The sequence below is a fragment of the Aphelocoma coerulescens genome, chromosome 1A (assembly GCF_041296385.1).
Source record: "Aphelocoma coerulescens isolate FSJ_1873_10779 chromosome 1A, UR_Acoe_1.0, whole genome shotgun sequence".
NCBI lineage: Eukaryota > Metazoa > Chordata > Aves > Passeriformes > Corvidae > Aphelocoma > Aphelocoma coerulescens.
In genome coordinates this window covers 31,833,837-31,854,836 of record NC_091014.1, presented here as the reverse complement: position 1 = coordinate 31,854,836, position 21,000 = coordinate 31,833,837, and the positions used below count along the sequence as shown (strand labels likewise).

Genomic DNA, 21,000 nt, shown 5'->3' with positions numbered 1-21,000 from the left:
ATGCTCTCAGGAAGCTGATGTCTGAATGCCTGTCTTGGTTTACAGCTACTAGTAAGTTATCAGCACCCCTTGTTCAGTTAACAAGGTTGTTAGGTATACCAAGATCTGGTCCAAGTTTCATAGTGTAAGTCAGCTCAAGCTTTCTTCTGCATTTCTTGTTCATGCCTGCCCTGGAAATCTTTGCCACTGCTCAAGTTAGCATGCAGTTTAAGAAGCTGCCTGAGGATAAAGTTCTGTCATCTTGGCAAAACTAGCTTTCCCTAACAAATGTTTAAGGCATTGGAAAATACCGTTTTAATTTAATTATGTTTAAACGTATCTGAGATGGCTAAATGGCTTTTGGCTAACTCTTACGGGGGCTTAGCCAAAGTGGTTAGCTTAGGGATATCACCTTAATCAAACATTTCTTATTGAAGTCTTTAAATAAATGAAATTTGGAAGCCATAGTTTAACATCATCCTTTTAAAACCACTTCATCAATAAGGCTATGTTTCTACTTTGCACTAAATCAAACCAGGAAAATAACTAGATTAAGATATCCTTTCCAGGCCAACTGTGAGGCTTCATGCATCACAAGGATGAGCTCATTATATCTTGGCCAGGATATTTCATTAATGTATTTGAAAAGTTTTGTATAGTCTGTTCATACTCGGCTGTGATACAGGAAACAAAACAGGAAAGCAGAAATGTATAAGGACAGGTTATGTCTTTCAATGATGGGTAAAGCAATTGAAATGAAGACAACAAACAGTGCAAATGGATTTCATGCTTGTCAGGGAGTCTCAAGGCTTTGATGGCACAGACAGTCCTACAGTGCATTGCCACAGCACCTTTCACAGTGGCCTCTGATCCTTCGGAGGGCTGGGCAAGGCCGGCATAAACAGGCGTTTCACTTAATTTGTGTCATATTCATAAAGGTCAAAAATACAACGTTCTGTGGCAATGAATGGCTTGTTTTCTAAGCACATCTATTAAGCAGAGCAGATGCATGGCATGGTTTAACTAGAAATTCCAGTATTCCAACATATGTTTCCTTTCATGTGCTCTAGGGGAAAAAAACCACCCTGAAAGGAAAAAAATGTTTATAAAAAGCAATATCTTGATAGATTTTTTTCTCTTGAATTCATTGGATTACCTTCCACCCTTCTGGGTTTTTTTAAATTTTATTTCATTTAAGATCAGTAATATTTTTCATTTATGGAAAACTTGTCTGTCGTATGGTATGGCCATACCAAGCATTGTCCCAAGGCAGGCCTCTCCTCTGGACTTGCAGATTAAGTTGCCTGCAACAGCAGATACAGCCCAGGCAGACCCCACATCCTGCTGTGCTGCATCGCTGCTGAGCTGTCTGGGCAAGCTGTCCTGGGGCTGGGAGGCAGGCCCTGGGAAGCTGCCCATAAAAAAGCTGAGTTCAGTGCTGCATACCTCATAGTTTGGGAGCCCAGTACCTGCATTCCCATGTCTGATTCTGCCCTCCTGTACACATCACACAGCGTAAATGGAGAAAAGTGCAGTGTGACGTCGGAAACACAGGGTGGATGAGGAGCCCAGCTTGTAATAGGAGATGATAGGCTGGGCAACAAGCTCACTCCATTTTTACTGTAGAACTAACTCAGAAGAAAGTACTTTGGATCAGTTTATCAAATCAGACTAGTTCTTTCAAAGTCCCATCCAGAAGGAAATGACATGTTTGTTGACCATAGAAGAAGATACCAGCTTTGCAGAAGCTGTTTATTCTGTCAGAAGTATTCTAATGGAAAGTCCCACAGTTGCTTTTATATTCAAGCAATGTTACTGAAGTGTTATCTTTATCCTGTATTAGTTTTTTAACAATTATTTTCATGGAACTTTAATACCAGAAGGCAACAATAATAGTATCTACAAATTTGTTATTTTTGTAATTATTAAGGGGGAACTGGCTGCTGGGGGATCGGCAGAACTGGGGGGACCAGACTAGTGGCTTCTATCATAACTCTTGACAAAATCTAAAATGACACATGATCTCCATAAATGACAGAAGAAGGCAAAGTCCACAGATGTTCCCAGCAGCAGTTACAAATCCAAAAGAGACAAAACTCTTCTCTGTGCTCCTGCCTGTACAAATTGCCTGCAGGGTGTTTCGAGAGAGAGCTGGAATGTCTTTTTCAAACCATTCACACTCTGCTGCCTGCGTTCAAGAGATGGGCTTTAAACAGACATGAAAGAGAAAAAGCACATGCTCTGAATCAGGTTGAGATTTTATTCCATGAGGAGGAAATACCTGCAAGGTGAGTGTTGGAAAGCTAATTTCGGATCAGTCTATCTTAGAAGTGGTTGCTTTTCACTTCTTAAAACGGTGGGGGAGGTTCAGCCATCTATTCCAACTGTGTTAGGGCTGGTAAATCTGACATCATGTCTATATTTGCAGCAAATTAGTTGCTGAAGTTAGTATTTAAAAAATACAGGATAAGCCTATAGTTATTTTTTATTGATATAAAAGAAATCAAAGCAGACCAATGGGTAGGAGTCCAAATTGAAGAAAACCCAGCTGAAATACTACTTACATTTTGCCATCTGTGCCCAAATTTAAGGCATAAAGACAAAAATGTTAAAGACACAAGGCCCAGTGTGTCATCTGTGGAAGCCAAGTCAGCAGCATTATAGCTGCATGATTTTGGCATAGCCTTAGAAGCTGTGCTAGCATATATATCACTAGTAATTAGGCCACAGCTGGGGCAGTAGGGAAGTTTGCTCAAGCTCTGTCTTTACAAGTTCATGGATTTATTACCAGCCTAAATACTGCTAAATGTACAGAGATGAGGTGTAGTGTCAAGTAACAATTTGAACTATGCATCCCTGGCCAGTAGATGTTTCCCACTGTGGGAAAGGACCAGCAGTGCTTCTCTTTGTGTTCGGTGTTGTTTGTCTGTTTCAATTTAAGAAGAGCCAGCTTAACGTACCTACAGCTAAAATGGGCTCTGACACTTGGTGACAGTCCCTGCTTAGGTATGTGACGTGAACGATAACTGAGGCATTAGCCAGTGCAGACTAAGAACCATCTGTGGATTAGCAAAGATGCCAGGGACTTAATTGTGCATAAACCTTCAAAAGATGAAAAGCTGAAAGAATGCTTTATACAAACTAAAATGTTTGCTGAAGAGAAGATCTGCAAGAAAATAACAGCTCATCCAAATCAGAAGTGTTGTGAATCTCAAGGATGCCAACACAGCCACAGGGGGACAGTAAGTTCCTAAATGTGGATACATCAAGGACACAGAACAAATAAAGGGTAAAGAGAAATGATGATGGCAGTAATTCATTGTTACAATTAAAGCTTTGTTTTTTAGCAGGGTGTTATGATTAGTGTAGCACAGAATTTATGACTAGAATGGCACAGGATTTCAACAAGCAGAATCGGTGCAGTGCAATCCATAAGTAGCATAATACAGAATTTGTAGTACAATTTGACTTACAATTTCTAATCACCTGGACCCTCAGCAGATGGGGTCGGATCTTAGTATATGCTTTGTTGTATCAGTATACAACCATAATCTTGACTCAAAAATCATGGAATATAAGTCACTCCCATAATCCTTGGAGGATGCGAGGAACAGGGGTTTGTCTCTGGCCAGCAGCAGCTGCAGTCCCAAATTCCCCACTTAGAACTTGGAACTGCTTGATTTTACACTCAGTACCCAGGATGCTGTTACACTTCCCTCTTCTGCGGAGGGGTCATCACCACTGCCAGGTGAACCGTGTGCCTGGGACCTTCCAGCCTGGCAAGGAAGGAAGGAGTTGAGCTGGTGCCCAGAAGTCTTTGAGGTCGATAGGGAGTGGAAGAAGAAATCTGTTTGATTTGTGTACTTGCTTCACAGGACCTTCAGGGCCTGGTAATGAGGGAAAGGAATAAATGCAGCCCACTCGGCTGCAGAGAATGGTTGCTTGCCTTGTAGAGTGGTGTTAGTTACTCTCACTCCATGTGCAAGGGCTGGGAGCAGAGGGTACTGGTCACGTGTGCCTCTCTGCAGGACCCTGGAGAAGTATCTCCTCTTAGCTTCTGTGCAAACAAATTACTTTGCCATCCACAAAATTGGTTCTGCTGCTTTCCTGAATAGTCTAAAAGACCATTTTGTATATACACATTTATTGTGATCTTGTGCTGATGTTACCTTTATTGATGCCCAATGTACACTCCATCAGTGAGGCATAATCTGGCTCATTGAACAGTTACGAATTTGACCTCTTTTCACAAGATTTTGTACATTGTACATTTTGTGATCACATGCTGCTTATGGAATTAATGTGTTCGCATTTTCTAAGCATTTGCTGGAAATAAATCCTCTGACTTCTTTCAGCAAGTTTATTTCGGATCGAGAAAGCAGAAGAAGTCTCACAAACAGCCACCTGGAGAAGAAGAAATGCGATGAATATGTAAGTCTCTTTCACTGTTCTGTTCCCTGTCAAAATGAACTTCATGTTGTATATATTAAAGGCCTTTAGACATTGTCTTCAGAAGTGCTGGGCACACACAACTATAACTGAATTCAATTTCCAGTAGGAACTGCCTGAGATCAGCACTTAAATAAAACCCCAAAACAAAAACCCAAGCATGTTGGTTGGGTTGAGGCAAGGGAATCCCTCTAGCTTCTGTTGGGCAGGAAGCTGTGGTGGATCCTTACGGCTTTACCATATAAATTACACATCCAGGATGTTTCTCAGGTGTAGTGAAGGAAGGGGTTTAAAACTGAAAGTGCAGTATGAGCTGTGTGTTGCCTGTACTGTTTAGGTCAGTTTACAAAATCTGTCAGGCAGCGAGCAGCGTAGCTGTGACAGAGTTCAGCCACGCTTTCTCCTCTTTCAAACCAATTTTTATTCAGTCATTTCCATAGCAGTAGTTATTTACTCTGATAGATCACAAAACACAGGGTTTGAAGCAGAGGTGCAGTTCCCTGCTCCGTTCCAAGCTGTTGCTGACACACCTACCTGTCTTTACTTCTCCAGATCCCAGGAACTACTTCACTGGGAATGTCCGTCTTCAACCTTAGCAATGCAATTATGGGCAGTGGGATTTTGGGTCTTGCTTTTGCCTTGGCCAACACGGGAATTCTCCTTTTTCTGTAAGTATTCATGTGGTGAGTAGCTGATCTCCATGGAATTTCACTGTGTTTAAAGAATGCATGCACTGCCAGCAAGCGGAGGGATTTACAGTCTATATGTAATCAAGTACAGCATTCAAGCCCAAAAACATTAGCTACAAGTTTCAGACTTTTTTTTTTCAGTCAGATGTTTTTGCGGAGAAAGCCACTACTTATAGTCCTAGAGAAAATTTAAGTCCATGTTATTTACTACAGACTTAGACAGGGGTTTTTCCTGTGCTCTGAAAGCTACATAATCATAAAAAATATTCAGTAGTAATAGTTGCAGTGGGTTAGTAGCTAGTTGTTACTTGTGTCACAGGATCTCCAGAACTCTCTTCAAAGCGTGGTGCAGTAAACACTTTTTTTTAAACCAAGAATATTTATATTCCTTTATATGTTACATATAATATTTTCATCTCACTCCCACGGTTTCTTCAGTTTCTTATGTGAGAGTCCTTGAAAGCCAACATAAATACAGCCAAGATTTTAGAATAGAAAGGAGCCGAGGTAGACTACTTAACTCCAGCAAAAAAAAAAAAAGAGGCTTTTTATAAAGGAGAATTAATTAGTTTAAAAATGAAACAGTACCATTGAATGACTAAGACACAGTGTTATTCTGGATCTCAGTATGAGACGTTTCATTGTGAAACGCGATTGTTAAGAAATCAGTTGGGAATTGTGTGCAGATTTCAATGATAAATGTTCATTGAGGAAAGAAATACAGTCATTTGCAATATTTGAGAACTATTCAACATAGTTATTGAGTTTACAGATTGCTCTAAAGAGATGTCATTTCTTGAATGTCAAATCTAAAAATATAGAACTTTTGTTATTTCTTAGGATTTTGGGAAATACATAGTATGAGCCCTGTATAAAGCAGAGTAGATGGCCAAACTGGTACATATAGCCATCTGCTCTGGGGTTTTGTGCCAGGGTAGCTAGATCCATGCTGCTAGTTTACAGTTTGCTGTGGCTGGGTAAAATCTAGGAATAATCCAAGGAGTTAATCCATTTACTTCAAGAACGTAGAACGTCTCATTATTGTGTTGTCACTAAGCTAGGCTGTAAAATATCTGGACTGTAATTTACATCTTTTGTTAGCAGAGTGACAGAGTTTATTTTATTTTTCCTGCTTTTTTTACCCAGTACTCTAACCTGTATGTAATATCCCACCCATGCTCCATCTCTGAGAGTATAAAATGGTGGTTGCAATAACTGCTGTAAGGAGAGAAAAAAAAGTTACATCTTTTTAGCCTTGTCACCTCTTCTGTGATAATAGGGTCTCAGCCAAGGAACAGCCTCAATTTCTCCTTACTGCTTTAGTTTTCTATAATCCCATCCTCTTCTCATTCTTTCAGCAGTTTTTCATGAGATTTAATTGAAATGTGTTTGTTCTAAAGGATATAAAAATACAGTTTGTTTTAAGTGAAGTAGGTCAGACAGGTGGTGTGAACACCAGAGAAACTTCTAGCAACGTGTGTTGGTGACTGAGCTCGACCCGAGTAGCAAGTGTGTAGATCTGTACCAACACATTGCACAAAAAACTGCCAAACATTAATGTGGGGATTTTTTACAGTAAATGACAGCATTGTGCTCTATAGAATTAACTGTGTGCATTTAAAAGTGGATACCAGGTTTTGTTAGTTTTATGATGCCTTTAGATCTGTTGGCCTTGAGATAGAGCAGCCAGGTGAGATCAAAGGAAGTTAGCAGGACCTAACTGAGCAGAGCTAGTAGAGCTTCTCTCTTTGAAGACTGGAGATGTGGGATCCTAACGTGGTGTCTGTACTTACGCTTGAAAGTTGGACTGCTTTAGATGTTCTGCTCTCATGCCATAATCTCAGCATTAAACCTAGTCCATTAGTGTTAGATTTTTTTTCTTACACTCTAATTCAGTACATTTTTCCCATAAATGTATATAGTTCTGCTGTCACTGTCACAGGTAGATCATTTCTGCTTTGCAGGTGATTAGAGTCCTAACAATACTTTCACTCCTTTTTGCATATGAGAAAGGAGGTAAATTCACTGCTTTTGAGTAGCACAGTTCTGGAAAGGTTCTAAGTTGCTTTTTCCAGTATTGGTATGCACCATCCCTGAAAATTCTGCAGATGCAGAAAAGTTAAGGGAGCATTTTCAGCACTAACAAAGCAGACCTAGCCTGATTTCCACTCTCACAACTTTTGGGCTCCTTCAGCGTGAAGTGTGCACTGCCATGAACATGTGGATCAATTCAGATCCAATATCCTAGGCATAAGATGTGCAAATAAACGTGACCATGATACATCTTATTTGCTTAACAGTGCCATAACAAAGCATTATACTTTCTAGGCAAAATTACTGAGGTAGGAGCTGAGAGGAACTTAATCCCAGTGTTACTGGTAACTACAGCCTAGACCAAAAGAGAAGCATCATTTCCGGTATGCAAAAGGAGCGACAGCTTCGCTGCAGAAAGATAACACAAAAAGTTTGGGAGGTTAGAGATGAGCTGGACCAACTGGGGATGGCAAGAGCAGTTGTTGCTGCTTGTGGTTTCATCCTGGAGAGCCAGGACCAAAGTGATGGATCATGTTGCAGAGAAATATGGGCTGGCCAAGTACAGGGTGCTTTCAGCCTGCATTTAGCCCAGCACTGCATGTGATTTGAAAACCTTGCTGAGGTAGAGGGGCTTGTTAGATCAGGAACAGTATGAGGCTACAGCTGGAGTTACACACTGCAGCTACTTCTGCTGGGTGTGTCTGGAAGGGGTCAGGAAGCCGCAGTGTAACTCCTGCAGTGTTTTAGGGCAGGCTGGCAGACCAGCCCCAGGGGAGGCTGTACAAGAGCAAACCCCATGCTCTTGCATCCTCTGCACCTTTTGAGGATTCAGAACTGCTCAGTGAAATAATTCTTGTGACTGCACAAGCCTCACAGGTCTTCTGGCCCCAAAGCCTGGGACTTCACAGAAGGGAGGGACAGCACAGGTTTCAGTTTACCTGGTAAATTGTGGCATCTGGGAGAAGACAGCAGTGGTATCACAGAAGCACTTTGTCCTTCCCAACACAGTGTCATTCCCCTGGCCTAAACTGTTTATTCTTTTGGGGCAAGGTGACTTTTGCGTCTGCAGTTTGCTTCCATAGCTACCAGCACTTCTTTGAAAGCAGACAAAATAAAAAGTAGGGGAATGCTTTTGGAGAGCTGCAATGCAAGCTCCCCTGCTTCTGTTTTGAATTTGTGCAGAGCGAGTGGCATGGACATTTTCATTCCTTTCCAAGGGGTGGTTCTGGCACGAATATTCCTGTCCATACCACAGTCCTAGCACAAACAAGTTTTTCATACAGTACTAATGAAAATGCCAAGTGTCTGTAGGAGCCCTATGGGGAGCTAAGGACAACAGATCAGATAAATACCTGGCTGCTTGGGAGTGTTATTTTTACCACTGCAAAGGCTCCATGAGCTCAGTGCCTGAAAAACAGGAGCTTTTAATATTAAGACAGACTGGATGCTGGCATGCAGAGCTGTAGCCATTTGGGCTGGGAGTGAGTCAGCCCCAGCAGCCGAGCACTGGGGCTGAGCACCGTGTCTGTAGGCAGACGGGCGGAACAGCTCGGCAGGGAACATGGGCAGGAGCAGGGCTTAGCAAATCCATAAAAAATGGAGCAGAGTGACCTCAGCCAGTGCAGTCTTCCTTCTCTTCTCCACCTTCTCGAGGAGAAGCTCCCTTAGGACTGTACAAAAAATGTGTTGTTACTGTCAACCATCATTCTTTGCTGGCAAAAGGACAGTTCCTCTTATCACCTCGTTATGTTTCTCAGTGCTCCTCTGGCCCCAAGAAACTAGTCGGTCATTGTTTGGCACTAAAGTATTTCCAGTCTAAACTAATAAAAAAGTGGGAGGAGGAGGCTTCTCATTCTATTCTTTCTATGTATTCCTATGAAAAAGATGTGTTGCTGTCTATCTATGGCAGCAGTTTGTTTTCCCTTAAATTTTAGCCTTGTTTTTCTCAGTGTCCGGAGGGTAGTTGTCATAATAAAGGGAGGAATTGCCAACAGATTGTCTGAATGCTCTTCACACACATCATGAAAACATCATCAGGTCTTTGTGTGTCATGGTGTTGGAGAGGAAGGCACACATGGTGCTTGGATTAAAGACATTGAGCAATGAGAAAATGCTTTTATGCACTTGGCCCTCAGCACTGACTAATTGTCATTTGTGCCAGCAAGTTCCCTACACAAACAGTTTGGTCATCACTTCCTGCAATTCTTCTCTGTGAAGTTAAATTATGGATCATGTCAGACCAGGACTGACATCAGCGGGGGAACATGAATCCCTACCTTGACAAAGTACAAGCCTTTGGTTGGAGCCTTTATTCCCAAGGGGAGCCAGTCAAGCCTTAACTCCCCAGATCTTCCCCCTCCTTGGGCACTGCGAGGCACATAAAAAGCCATTTGGGCACCCCTTTGGTAGCATATGAAACATGTCCTGGGAAAAGTTGCTTCCATTTGGCATGGAAGTCCTTAAATACAGCACTCTCCTTTAAATTTTCACTCTGTTTCCAGAAAAAAAAAGTTTTAGAATGGATGTTGAGTGATGTATCTGGCTCGTCCATGCTCTCATAAATCTTCATTCCTATCTGATAAAACAGCTTTATTCTTGCTTTTTTCAATGTAGGGAGGTATAACTCACTAAGAGGCTGTGCTCTGCAGCTCTGCTAAGTTTTATTTGGTTGTATCCCTCTGCATGGAGGGTTTTCTACCTCCATGGTGGAACTGCAAGCAGGATGTGAATCACACATATTTTAGGGCTTTTTGCATTATCAGAAGAATAAAAAATTATCTCAGAGTCAATGGGAATATGACCTGATGTGAAATAATTGCAATGTCAGACCTCATCTCATATGGTAAGCTTTATTTCCCATTCTTTTTTAGGCTGCTTTTGGTTTCGGTCACGCTGCTGTCTATTTATTCAATACATCTCCTGTTGGTGTGTTCAAAGGAAACAGGTAATTGAAGATGTTATGCCATTCAGTAGAATGTAAAGACCAAGAGGTGACAAGTGTTCAAATGAGGCCAGGCGCTTTGTGTAAGATGGAGTTTCTGTCACTTTGCTGACACAGTAGGAAGGCCTGACACGCTTTGGGTCAGAAGTCCAGAATTAACAACAATTTATGGAGAACAGCATCACTGTAAAGAGGAAAACTTACAACAAAGAATGAATTCTGGTGCCCAGAAATGTTATCTTCAGCAAGCTAGAAGGAACAGCTCATATAGTTTCTTTGCATTACAAAGCAAATTGTAAATGAAATATAATGAGTCTTTGCCTATGGTGAAGCTTACCTGGAAATGCAGTTTGTCCTTAGTGGTTACTGTGAAACTCCTGATAATCTTTGTGGTGGAGTTTTCTTAGAATAAAATAAAAGGGAACAGTTCCTTCACAGAGAGAAGTGTAACTGTAACACAGATACATTATCTAAACACAGTATTATGTCAAATGACACTGTGCTCTGAAGTCCAAGAGTCTCTTTCCTTGTTAACAATGTCTGAAGCCATATTTTTAAAATAATCTGTGCACAAGAATACTGTAATATTTAAATATGCAACTTGGACACACATGATTACTTTTATGGCATGTATAATGTCAGCAACTGCCTATTTAAGCTAGATATAGGTGCCTCAGTGTGGACACATTTGTGCCCCATTACTTCCCAAAATCTTAAGTTCTGTTTTCTATGTTGCTGGTACATTTAAGCCCAAACTTATTTTTCACACAAACTTCAAAGCAGAAATTTCAGCTGTAAGGTAATACAGAGAAAACCAGATAATGGGATACATTTTGAAAATCATCTGTCTGTTGTAACATCTGCAATATTCTCTTTCTGTTCCTTTTTATCTCACCATCTTCACAATGCCCAGTCTGTCTCAGCCTACATTACAGCCAAGTTAAAAAAAAACATTTAACAGAAACACAAACTAATTAATAGGGGAGTTTCACAACTTTGACAGATATTTGAAAAGAAATTTCAGTTATATTTTACACCTTTCCCTGCTTTTACCAAAATCATATGACACTGAGAATTCACAAGTTAAGGCTTTGTCATTAGAAGCCATAAATGATCCTCTAAACCTTCAGTCAAGGCAAGCAGAACTGCAGAATGGCAGTAGTGTGTGTCCAGGCTGCCACTGCTGACTTGTGGATCCTGCTGTGCCAGGCTTTTTCTGAAGAGGAGCCTTTCTACGTTACTCTCATTGCAGGTGCAAAACTTAATGTGCTGGGATGATGAGAGCAGAACTTAACATGTCACTCGGGGTATAGAAAGACTCGTTAAAGGAATGTGATACTCTCATTAACAGCTTGCATTTCAGAAGTGACTGGTAGCCAACAGTAGCATTTATAGAGGTCAAGAAAACATTCCTATGTAATTTTTAGCCCTAGAAATTACAAGAGAGCTCCCTATTTACTTGCAAAGGGCAGTTTGGCTGCATAGACAGGTGCCTGGCTGAAAAGGAATTGTAAATGCTTCAACTCAACAGCTTTCAGTAGTGTGTTATCTTTCTCCTCTTCTTCTCATGCAGGCTGCATGGTGTATGAAAAGCTTGGTGAGCAGGTCTTTGGTACCCCAGGGAAAATGATTGTCTTTGGATCTACATCTCTTCAGAATGTTGGAGGTAAAGGAAATGAGGAATACTGAAAAACAAAGCCCAGGAATATCTCAATAATTTTACAGCTTACAAACAAGTCAGGTTCCTTCTCTCCATGACATCCAGGGATCTTCATGCTCCTCAATATAGTTGTGGCTATCACTTTTCATGCAGCCCTTTAAAAATACTGCATTACTGAGTGATCAGTAATTTACAGTCGGTCACAGTTTGGGGTCTTCTGTCATCAGACACTGATGTGGGAAAAGGTTCAGGATGCTTCTCAGTACTTGTTCTACAAACTATTTTACCCATTTTCTAAAATTACCTTCTTCTTCCTCCAGCAATGTTGAGCTATCTCTTCATAGTCAAAAATGAGCTGCCTTCTGCCATAAAGTTTCTAATGGGAAAAGAAGAAACTTTTTCGTAAGTTGAATTAGTTCTGGTACTTAGACTGTAGAAATTAACATTGTATAGTAAAGTTTAAGCATATGTTTACAAAAGCTCTTAAGTATTGGATACCCTTTAGCTTTGTCAAAGTAGATTTTCACAGGAATATCTCAGGGGGTTAATAAAAGACAAGACACATTTGGGAATGAGAAGATGGATAGGAAATAAAAGCTTTAGTTGCCCTCTTTGCACACCAGATTTTCATGAAGAATTTTGTTATATACAAAAACTGTTATCATAGAATCCAATATTTTGCAGTGTTAGGCAACACTTGAAATATTTGGAACAATGCAAGTTAAAGATACTATGTGTTTCCCTGCATTCTCAGCCTCTTACGTGGTTTTCCCCCTGAAACAATGTGTGTAGAGTGAAATTCTTAGATACCAGCATATGACAACTTCAGAATATAATACTTAGATTTCTGCTCCTTATCACTCCTTGGCATTTACCAGCTACTTTAGTAGAGGGGTGGCATTTTTTTATACGAGTAAATACGCCTTGCACTGGATTATATGGTGTGCTGCTGTGCAGGAGAAGGTGGTAGAGATTCCATTCTTCAGGCTTTCCTACTAAACTGGACCAGGCAATGGAAATACAGAACATCACTAACACTGTCCCTTCTCCTCTTTCTTTCTTTCCAGTAGGATGCAAAGCACTTTGGTAGAGGAGATACAGACTTGGGCAAGCTAGGGCATGCCAGCCTGCTGGAGCCTCGTTTGCTGCTCCAGTCACGTCCCTGGGTGGTTTGGCAAATTACTGTGGTGCCCCCCCTGGCCCCACTGTGCTCTGTGGCCCTTTGCATGATCTTTTGTCATCCTGGCATGGAGGCTTATATCAGGTTACTGAGGTGGTTGTTCTGCCTCTCAGACCCACACACTCATCTCTATGGTAGGGTAATACTTTGTCTGGTGACTATGGAAATCTGCCCTACCTGAGTCAGAGCACTGCCATGGATACGTAATGAGTCTGCAAAGCCAAGATGTGGTCCTTTCTCTCCTTTTGTAGGAGCTTTTAGGGTACAGAGACCAAAGATGTTCTGTAAGTATAGCAATCGAAGAGGATGACTGAGGAAAACCAGAGAACGTTTAAGGTTGTGCTCATGGTGTGTTTTTAATGTTTTATACAGGGAATGGTACGTGGATGGGCGGATTCTTGTTGTCACAGTGACGTTTTGTATAATCCTCCCTTTATGTCTCCTTAAGAACTTAGGTAAGATGAAAATGCCATCAGGGGAATCAAAAAAAGGAACCCCGACATCGGCCACTGATGGCCAAACTGACAATTCGACTATAATAAAAATATGCTCTCATTGCAATCTAAGCAGCCTCCTTGATTCAGAAATAATCTGTGTTCTGAGCATTTTGAAAAAAGTAGGCCTAAATTATCACAGTGATTGAGCTCAGTATAAACCAGCTTTATCCATACAATCGTGGAAATTGATTTTAAAAATTAGGGTCTAGGGTCTTCATTTCGTAAGGTAATTCTGGTTTATGTGTAAAAACAAGTTCACAGATGTTGAGATTACAAAAAACGTTACTTTACTGTCAGCATCAGAATTTTTACTGGTGAGGTTAATTGGAAGTATTGAACTTTGAAGTAAGATATATGTACAGGGAATTGCATTTTCTGATGTGTTTGAATCCATTGAGATGCCAGTAGGTATACTGTATTTTTTTAAAACCATGTAACAACATTTGGCACCGAAGTCTGTTTGAAATCTTCCTTTTGAGACAAAAACCCAAACTCAGCTGACGTGACTCATATCAGGGAACCTGGATCACATTCTGACTGCAGCTGCACACTTTCAGGTTTTTTTCAATTATCACAGCCTCTTTTAAAAGTAAAGTTAGTTAAACTGATGTAAAGTTGGCCCAGAGGAAGTCACAACAGGTCAGAGCAAGGCTCAGGCCTATCTGAAAGCTGGGAGACTTGAAAGACTGTGGGAGGTTCCCACACCAGCAGGACAGTTTTGTCCTGCCCAGAAGTTCACAATACATATTAAATGTTTCATACATTTGAACTTTTCATGAAGAAGCAAAAAAGTAAAAACCAAGATAAGACTAATAAAATTATTCTGTGTGAGACTTCTTTTTAATTTCTTTCAGGATACCTTGGCTATACCAGTGGATTTTCATTAAGCTGCATGGTATTTTTCCTGGTAGTGGTAAGTTCAGCTTGCTTTCTTTGTTGGATGAGTCACTTAGAATCACAGAATTGTTAAGGCTGGAAAAGACCTTTAAGACCATCAAGTCCAACTGTCAACCCAGCACGCTATTCAGCATTAAACTATGTTCTCAAGTATCCACTTGTGCATTTTTTGAACACTTTTAGGGACAGTGACTCCACAAATTCCCTGGGCAGCCTTGCCAATGCTTTACAACTGTTTCCATGAAAAAAGATTTTCTAATGTCCAATCTGAACCCCCCCCCCCCGGTGCAACTTAAGGTCATTTCCCCTCATCCTGACACTTGTTACCCGGAGGAAGAGGGTGAACCCCACCTGGCTACAGCCTTCTAGTTGTAGAGAGCAATAAGGTCCCTGCTGAGCCTCTTTTTCTCCAGGCTAAACATCCCCAGCTTCCTCAGCAGCTCTTCTTATGACTCACTCTAGGTCCTTTAGCAGCTCTGTTGCCCTTCTCTGGATATGCTCCAGCACCTCAATGTCCTTCATGTAATGAGGGGCCCATAACTGGACACAGCACTCGAGGTGTGGCCTCACCAGTGCTGAGTACAGGGAAATGATCGCTTCCCTAGTCCTGCTGGCTGCACTATTGCTGATAAGAGGCCAGGATGCCCACATTTTCACTGATATTTTAATTTTAATTTGCTTTTTACTATTATTTTAGCAATTAGCTATCTTCTGCTCTTATTCTAGGTTATTTACAAGAAGTTTCAAATTCCCTGTGATGGACAAGGGCTAAATGCAACATCACCTATCGTATCAAATAGCTCAGCACATGAACATATGTGTAAGCCAAAGTATGTTATCTTTAATTCCAAGGTATGTTTCTTTTTATAATACTTACTTTTAATTCACATAATATACGCACCTACACCCCATGTTCTTGTTCTGATCAGCACCACAAAGGGCCTGATTCTCCATGGTTCCACTTGTGATCCAGTGGTGAATACACAGTGGGTCTCCTTGCCCAGTCCCATGGAGATGCCGTGGTGAATGTGCCTCCTTGCAGTCTTGTCCTGCCCCAGTAGTAGATGTGTTAAAGCTGTGAGCCCGAGCTACCACTGGACAATAAATGCTTTTTTGTAGGAGATTTTTCCTTTCCACTGCTGCTTACTGTCCATGCTGCAACTGTGCCTTTAGGCTGTTGTTCAGTAGAGACTGAGTAAGCCACACCTGCATCCAAAGCCCAGAAGTAATCTCTGTCCTTCTGCACACAAACCACTTCTTTGTAACAGGGTACATGTTTCTGTAGCCATGTGGTGAACTGGATTGTGGAAAGGATATGGCTGAAAGATAATCCAGCAGATATTTGGTTGCCTTTCAGCTGGATGCTTCCCTCTATCACCACACAGCTGCAGAAAAAGTTGGTCTGAGAGAATGTGAGAAAGCAGCTGTCTGTAACTGTGGGAGCAGGAGGATGGCTTCTGTCAGCTGTGCTGGGATACAGTGCTCCCAGTAAAACAGCACCTTATCCAGCAGGGCGTGGTCCTCAGGGCCTTAGTTGCATTTCATAGGGAATGCACATTTATAGCAGAGGTGTGCAAAAAGTAATTTTATTTTAAATTTAACCCACCAGCTTCAGTTAAAGAAGCCAGTCAAAGCACTTTTCTTAAGTTGGGGGTAGCCATCACCCCAGATCCAGCATGATGGACCAAGAATTAGTTAACTTGGTGTGCGACAGCAGCTTAGGTGTAGGTATATTTCAGAAAGCATTGAAGGGTAGTCTTCTTCTGCAGTGAGTGTCATCATTTGCCTCAGAGCCAATGGAGGCACTTGGGAAGGATCAGTCCATTTGAATTAGGCACACTGGAGCTGAACTCCAGAGGTTTGCCCTCAGGCCCAACAATTTGCCAGTTGTTTTAGCAACTTCAGTGTGTGAGAGGAGAGACAGGACAATTTCACAGAATAGAAGGACATCTGAGGTTGGCAGAGACCTGGAGGTCACCAGGTCCAACCCCTGTGCTGAAGCAGGGCCACCCAGCACTGTGTCCAAGCAACTTCTGAACATCCCTACAGATTGATACACCACAACAGGACTGTGCTGTGAGTGAGGGAGAGGTGGCAAAGGCCTGGGCAAGGAAGGACCTCCGGGGAGCAGCCAGCGCATTTACTGAATCTGTTAGGCCTGGGGTGCACCATAGGTGTCTTGTGTGGGAAGGGGATGCCTGTGACCAGCATAAGCAGATCTCAGAGGGCGGGACAGAGCTGCATGTAGGAATGGACTCATATTGTCCTTAGAGGAGGACTTATTTTTTCCTGTGACCTCTGCTCATACTTGTTCCCTCAGGAGAATGGAAGTGCCTGAGCACTGATATAATTTGTGAAGTTTCACTGAGGGCTGAAAGCCACTTGAGTACTTAGTGGAGAAGGGTCTGAGGTCCCACTTGGAGGCCTCCTGTGCTTCCTGGTGACATAATGGTCTTTCTTTTTCTCCAAGAAAAAACATGCTCTTTCCACAGCCCTCCTAGTCCTTTTGTTGGCCTGGGAAATGGAGGGATTCAGTCTGGTACCTTGAAATATCCATTTATTTGTAAGTTCTGCATTCCTGTTCTCTTTTCTTACAGTCTGGATACGGGCTTCCTCTTCAGGACTTCAGCCTTAGCACCATGGGTGCGCACCCCTCTCCATGCCAAGGCAGGGTAGTGTAGCGGTGACCCACCACACGTCCCTTTTACGCGTGACACTGTGCTAGTAACGGTGGCAGTAGCTGGGCAGGCAAACCCATCCCAGGGGGCAAAGCCAGCAGCAGCGTGACATCCGGCTCTGTGCTCTGCGAGCACAGTCAGGGCTGCACTCATGCCACCAATGCAAAGGCTTTGTCCTCTTGTTGAAAGCGCACTGTTTTCCACATTTCATTAAATACGTGCTAATTGACAGGTCTTCTGCCTTCTCAGAAAGGCTCTCAGTGTTCGGTTGAAGAGTCCAGCGAGCTGGGAGCTGAGGTAGTTGAACATGGAACATTTCTTCACACCACTGGGGGAAATGCCGCTCCTTAACTTATTTTCTGAAATTCTCTCTGAACAGACCGTGTACGCTTTGCCCACCATTGCTTTTGCGTTTGTGTGCCACCCATCAGTCCTCCCGATTTACAGCGAACTTAAAGAGTAAGCCTTTTTTTTTTTTTTAGAGTTGATTGTTTTGAACCATTTTACATGGAAAATGTTAGCACAGAGGTGCTCTGAATCATTCGTGCCACTCAGAGGTGTGCTTTAGTAACACCCAGCACGCCAACAAGCGTGGCTGTCAGCTAGGAAATCTGGCCTCCTAGGCATACTGTGCCCCTGGGGCAGGGGCGAGGGAGGTGGAGAATATTGCAGTACTTGGGAGTTTTCCCTGGAAGTACACAGCCGCCTGGGGAGAGCCAAGTTCTGCCGACTGATATTTGGCATAGGAGAGGCGTGTGTTCCGCTAACAGCATTTGTTCCACAGCATTAGTGCAACTAAAAATCTGTTGCAGTACCAGGAAAATAAAAGCGCTTTCAGCCTCACTGATATTAAAAGACCTTTGTTGGTACTGCTGTCTCAGTCACACCTCCAGCTGGGGTGGGCTGTGGGGAGCTGGAGACCAGCCCTGCTGTGACATTGCTGGTGGCCCTGGGCAGCTACAATGGTGTCCTGGGCTATGAGGGAGCCCCAGGGAAGAGGTCAAGGTCAGTCAGACCCATGACTGCCCTCAGACAGTTGCTGGGTGCTTTAAATTTCAAGTGACTTGAGCAGATTCCCTATTAGGGCATCCTTGTGTGGATTTAAAAGTCTGAGTTGAGGTACTAGAGTGTGAATTCTTCAGAATAAATATCTAAAGATTAAATGTTTACATTTAACCTAATTTACAGATCTGCATAAATCCAGTATTTTCTACCCATGGGGACACAAATATTTCCCTGCAGTCATTCTGAACACTTTGGGTTTTTTTTTTTCTCTGTATAATTTTATGCTTCCTTCATTTTGACCTTTTAATTTAATTACCAAAGTGTTTCAGGGTCATCCTCTCTCCACACGGCTTCACTGTTTAAGCAGGTACAGACGTGGAGCAGAGCCACAGGTCTCACCCACTATTTTTTCACTTAAGCCTCAAGTAGGGTTCTTTTCCCCAGTCCTTGTCTTCCTTGTGCAGCTGTCAGCAAGTTTCTGTTTTAAATTAAAATGAATTCATGAGTCTCCCCAGAATTACTATGCTTATGCAAACACCTAATACATTTTGAAGCAGCTATGGAAAAATCCAGACCAACCATTCTTATGTGTTCTTTTCTTGTTCTTTCTCCAGCCGTTCACAGAAAAAAATGCAGTTGGTTTCAAATATCTCATTTTTTGCCATGTTTCTGATGTACTTTATGACTGCCATATTTGGCTATTTGACTTTCTACGGTAAGTATGCAGTTCTTTACTGATCAGAGTAGAAAGGGGATACATGTAAAATCAATAGTGTATCCCAGCTGGAAAGGAAAATCCCATCCACTTATATTAAAATACTTTTCCAAATAATTTTCCTTAAAGTTCTCATATTGAAGTTATAAATCCTTTCCTCCTTTTCCCCTGTGGATGAAAAGCACAAATGAAAGTATTATTTGCAAAAGGCATTTTCAAAGTATGAGGGAGAGATTGTTCTACAGAACTGGGGATTAGCTGGGCCCCACTAAGATTTTGTTCCAAGATCCTCACCTGAATGATGTGTGCATTGGTAATGGCTGAAGCATGCAAAAATTGAGACAGATTTGAGAGCAGGTCCTAGGAAATGAGCAACAAATCGGCCATCACAGCTTTTTCACTTTCTTAGTAACACTTTCATCATAGAGGCAACAGACCAAATGTTTTCCCTGTGCCCCTAGAGCTGACCTCTTCAGGTCTTGGTTAAACAAACTGGCAGTGAAGGTGGAGAAGCTTTGAGTGTTGTCCCAGCTTAGCCACCAAAGGATGATGATCTCAGTGTTTGAGACTCCCACCCTGTCTTTTTCCATGCATATCAGTTCAGTTAACAAACAAATTATGTTGTATCGCTAAAGGATACAATATGTTTGCCCTAAAGGCACAATTGTTAAGTAAAGTAGGATAAAATATGAATGTTGCCCAGGAAGTTACTCCCATGTTCCAGTACCATGAAAATGTTGAAAAGTAGTGTCTTTTTCCGTGGGCCATTAAGGGGTCACAAGACAGGTGACAAAGCTGATGTTTGCCTTTTACCTCAGAGTCACCCATCAGTCTTCTCCACCCTATTCCAAGTGACATTTTTGTTACAACCTCCTCATTCATTATACTGTCCCTTATTAGCCACCAATTACAAGAGAAAAAAAATAAGTAAATATGAAATGTGGCTTTTTTTTTTCAAAAGTGTACCTATCTCATATTTGCTTTTTCAGACGCTCATTCTGATTATGAGGCCTTGAGTATACATGTGTTGAAGTAACTTGAGGTCATCTGTTCTAATTTTCCCAATAAACCCACAAATAGGCTGCAAGTGACAACAGCATCAGCCGTTCTCATCCAGCTGCTCCCATCTAACACATTTTCGTAGAGATGCATCAAATTAGCAGCCCCAGGGAGCAAGTGGGTGTAAATCAGCATGGACCCCTTCGCTTTGGCAGGGAGGAGATTCTGATGTGATTGCCCCAGGGATCTGAGGAGGCAGATCTGTGGCGCTCCTCTCTGGGAATCTCCCACATCCCTCAAGGACGAGGGTCTGGAGTCCATGGAGGAGGTAGGGGCTGCGTCCTTCTGGCCCTCCTGAGGGGGAATGGTGGAGGAATCCCTGGGGTGTCTTGTGTGCCTCTCCCCACATTAGGCATCCCTGCTCTCCAGCACTGAGAGCCCAGAGGTGGAAGCTGTGGAGCTCTGCTGGGCCTTCTGCAGTGTCAGTGCAGTGACAGGCTGCAAAAAAGACACTGAGGGAATATAGAGTTCCTCCATAAAATTCCTTCCTTCTTCCCCTTGAGACTGAAAAGACCTTACCTTTCATATGTTCACTTACAGTGTTCTAACCCTCTTCTCTACCCTTACCTGGGTAAGAACAGTATTTTTATTGTGACCATTTCTTCTTTACACCAATAGTACTTGTCTGTTTGCTGTGTTCTCAAAAGTGTTGCAGTGATGACTATATTTACATTGCAGAATTACAGAAAAGAGGTGTTTTTCTTCCCCTAAAAGGTCACAGTGTGGTTGGGCTCTGTGGTGTATCTAGCTGAAAGGAAAACAGACCTTCAACTGTAAGCCTTGCCCATCACTTCCTACCTGGCTGCAGCCCGTGAGCGGTACAGAAGTTGCAGTCTGTGCTTGCAGGAGCAGAGTAAGCTCTGTGTTGCAGAAGCTGTGCATGTGCCCGGCTTGAAAACCCCACTCCTGATCTGCAGGGAGGTGGGAGAGCGTTTTCTTTCTCCTGGTGGGGATTCAGGCACTGCGTAGGTGGTGTTGACCTGTGGTCTCTACCCAGAAGGGCGTCCTGGGGGGAGCACACACATTTTGCCACAGGACAGATCCCTCTGCCTCCAGGAATACATGAGGTTTTACCAACTGCCAAAGATGGTAAATTAGACATGGCCCCTGAGTTCCCTTTAAGAGCTGTTATGTTTTACCACCAGCTTTCTAAGATTAGCAGGCAGAAACAAAACATGGGCCTAAAAAGGGGCAGCAAGTGTGTTTTGTGGCATGCT

At 42.4% G+C, this 21,000-nt stretch overlaps 1 protein-coding gene across 2 annotated transcripts in view; it reads left to right on the top strand.

Moving 5' to 3' along the window:
* The window catches only part of SLC38A1 (solute carrier family 38 member 1), a 42,171-nt gene that overhangs the window by 12,030 nt on the left and 9,141 nt on the right, over positions 1-21,000 (top strand). For both annotated transcript variants that reach the window (XR_011146805.1, XM_068998009.1), the window contains exons 3-12: positions 4,335-4,410; positions 4,981-5,096; positions 10,022-10,095; positions 11,666-11,758; positions 12,073-12,154; positions 13,305-13,387; positions 14,284-14,342; positions 15,053-15,178; positions 17,384-17,463; positions 18,624-18,724. Coding sequence is in view for 1 of the 2 variants with exons in the window: in XM_068998009.1 (XP_068854110.1) it covers positions 4,335-4,410; positions 4,981-5,096; positions 10,022-10,095; positions 11,666-11,758; positions 12,073-12,154; positions 13,305-13,387; positions 14,284-14,342; positions 15,053-15,178; positions 17,384-17,463; positions 18,624-18,724 (890 nt within the window). In the remaining variant the exon portion in view is untranslated. The remainder of the gene's footprint in view (positions 1-4,334; positions 4,411-4,980; positions 5,097-10,021; positions 10,096-11,665; positions 11,759-12,072; positions 12,155-13,304; positions 13,388-14,283; positions 14,343-15,052; positions 15,179-17,383; positions 17,464-18,623; positions 18,725-21,000) is intronic.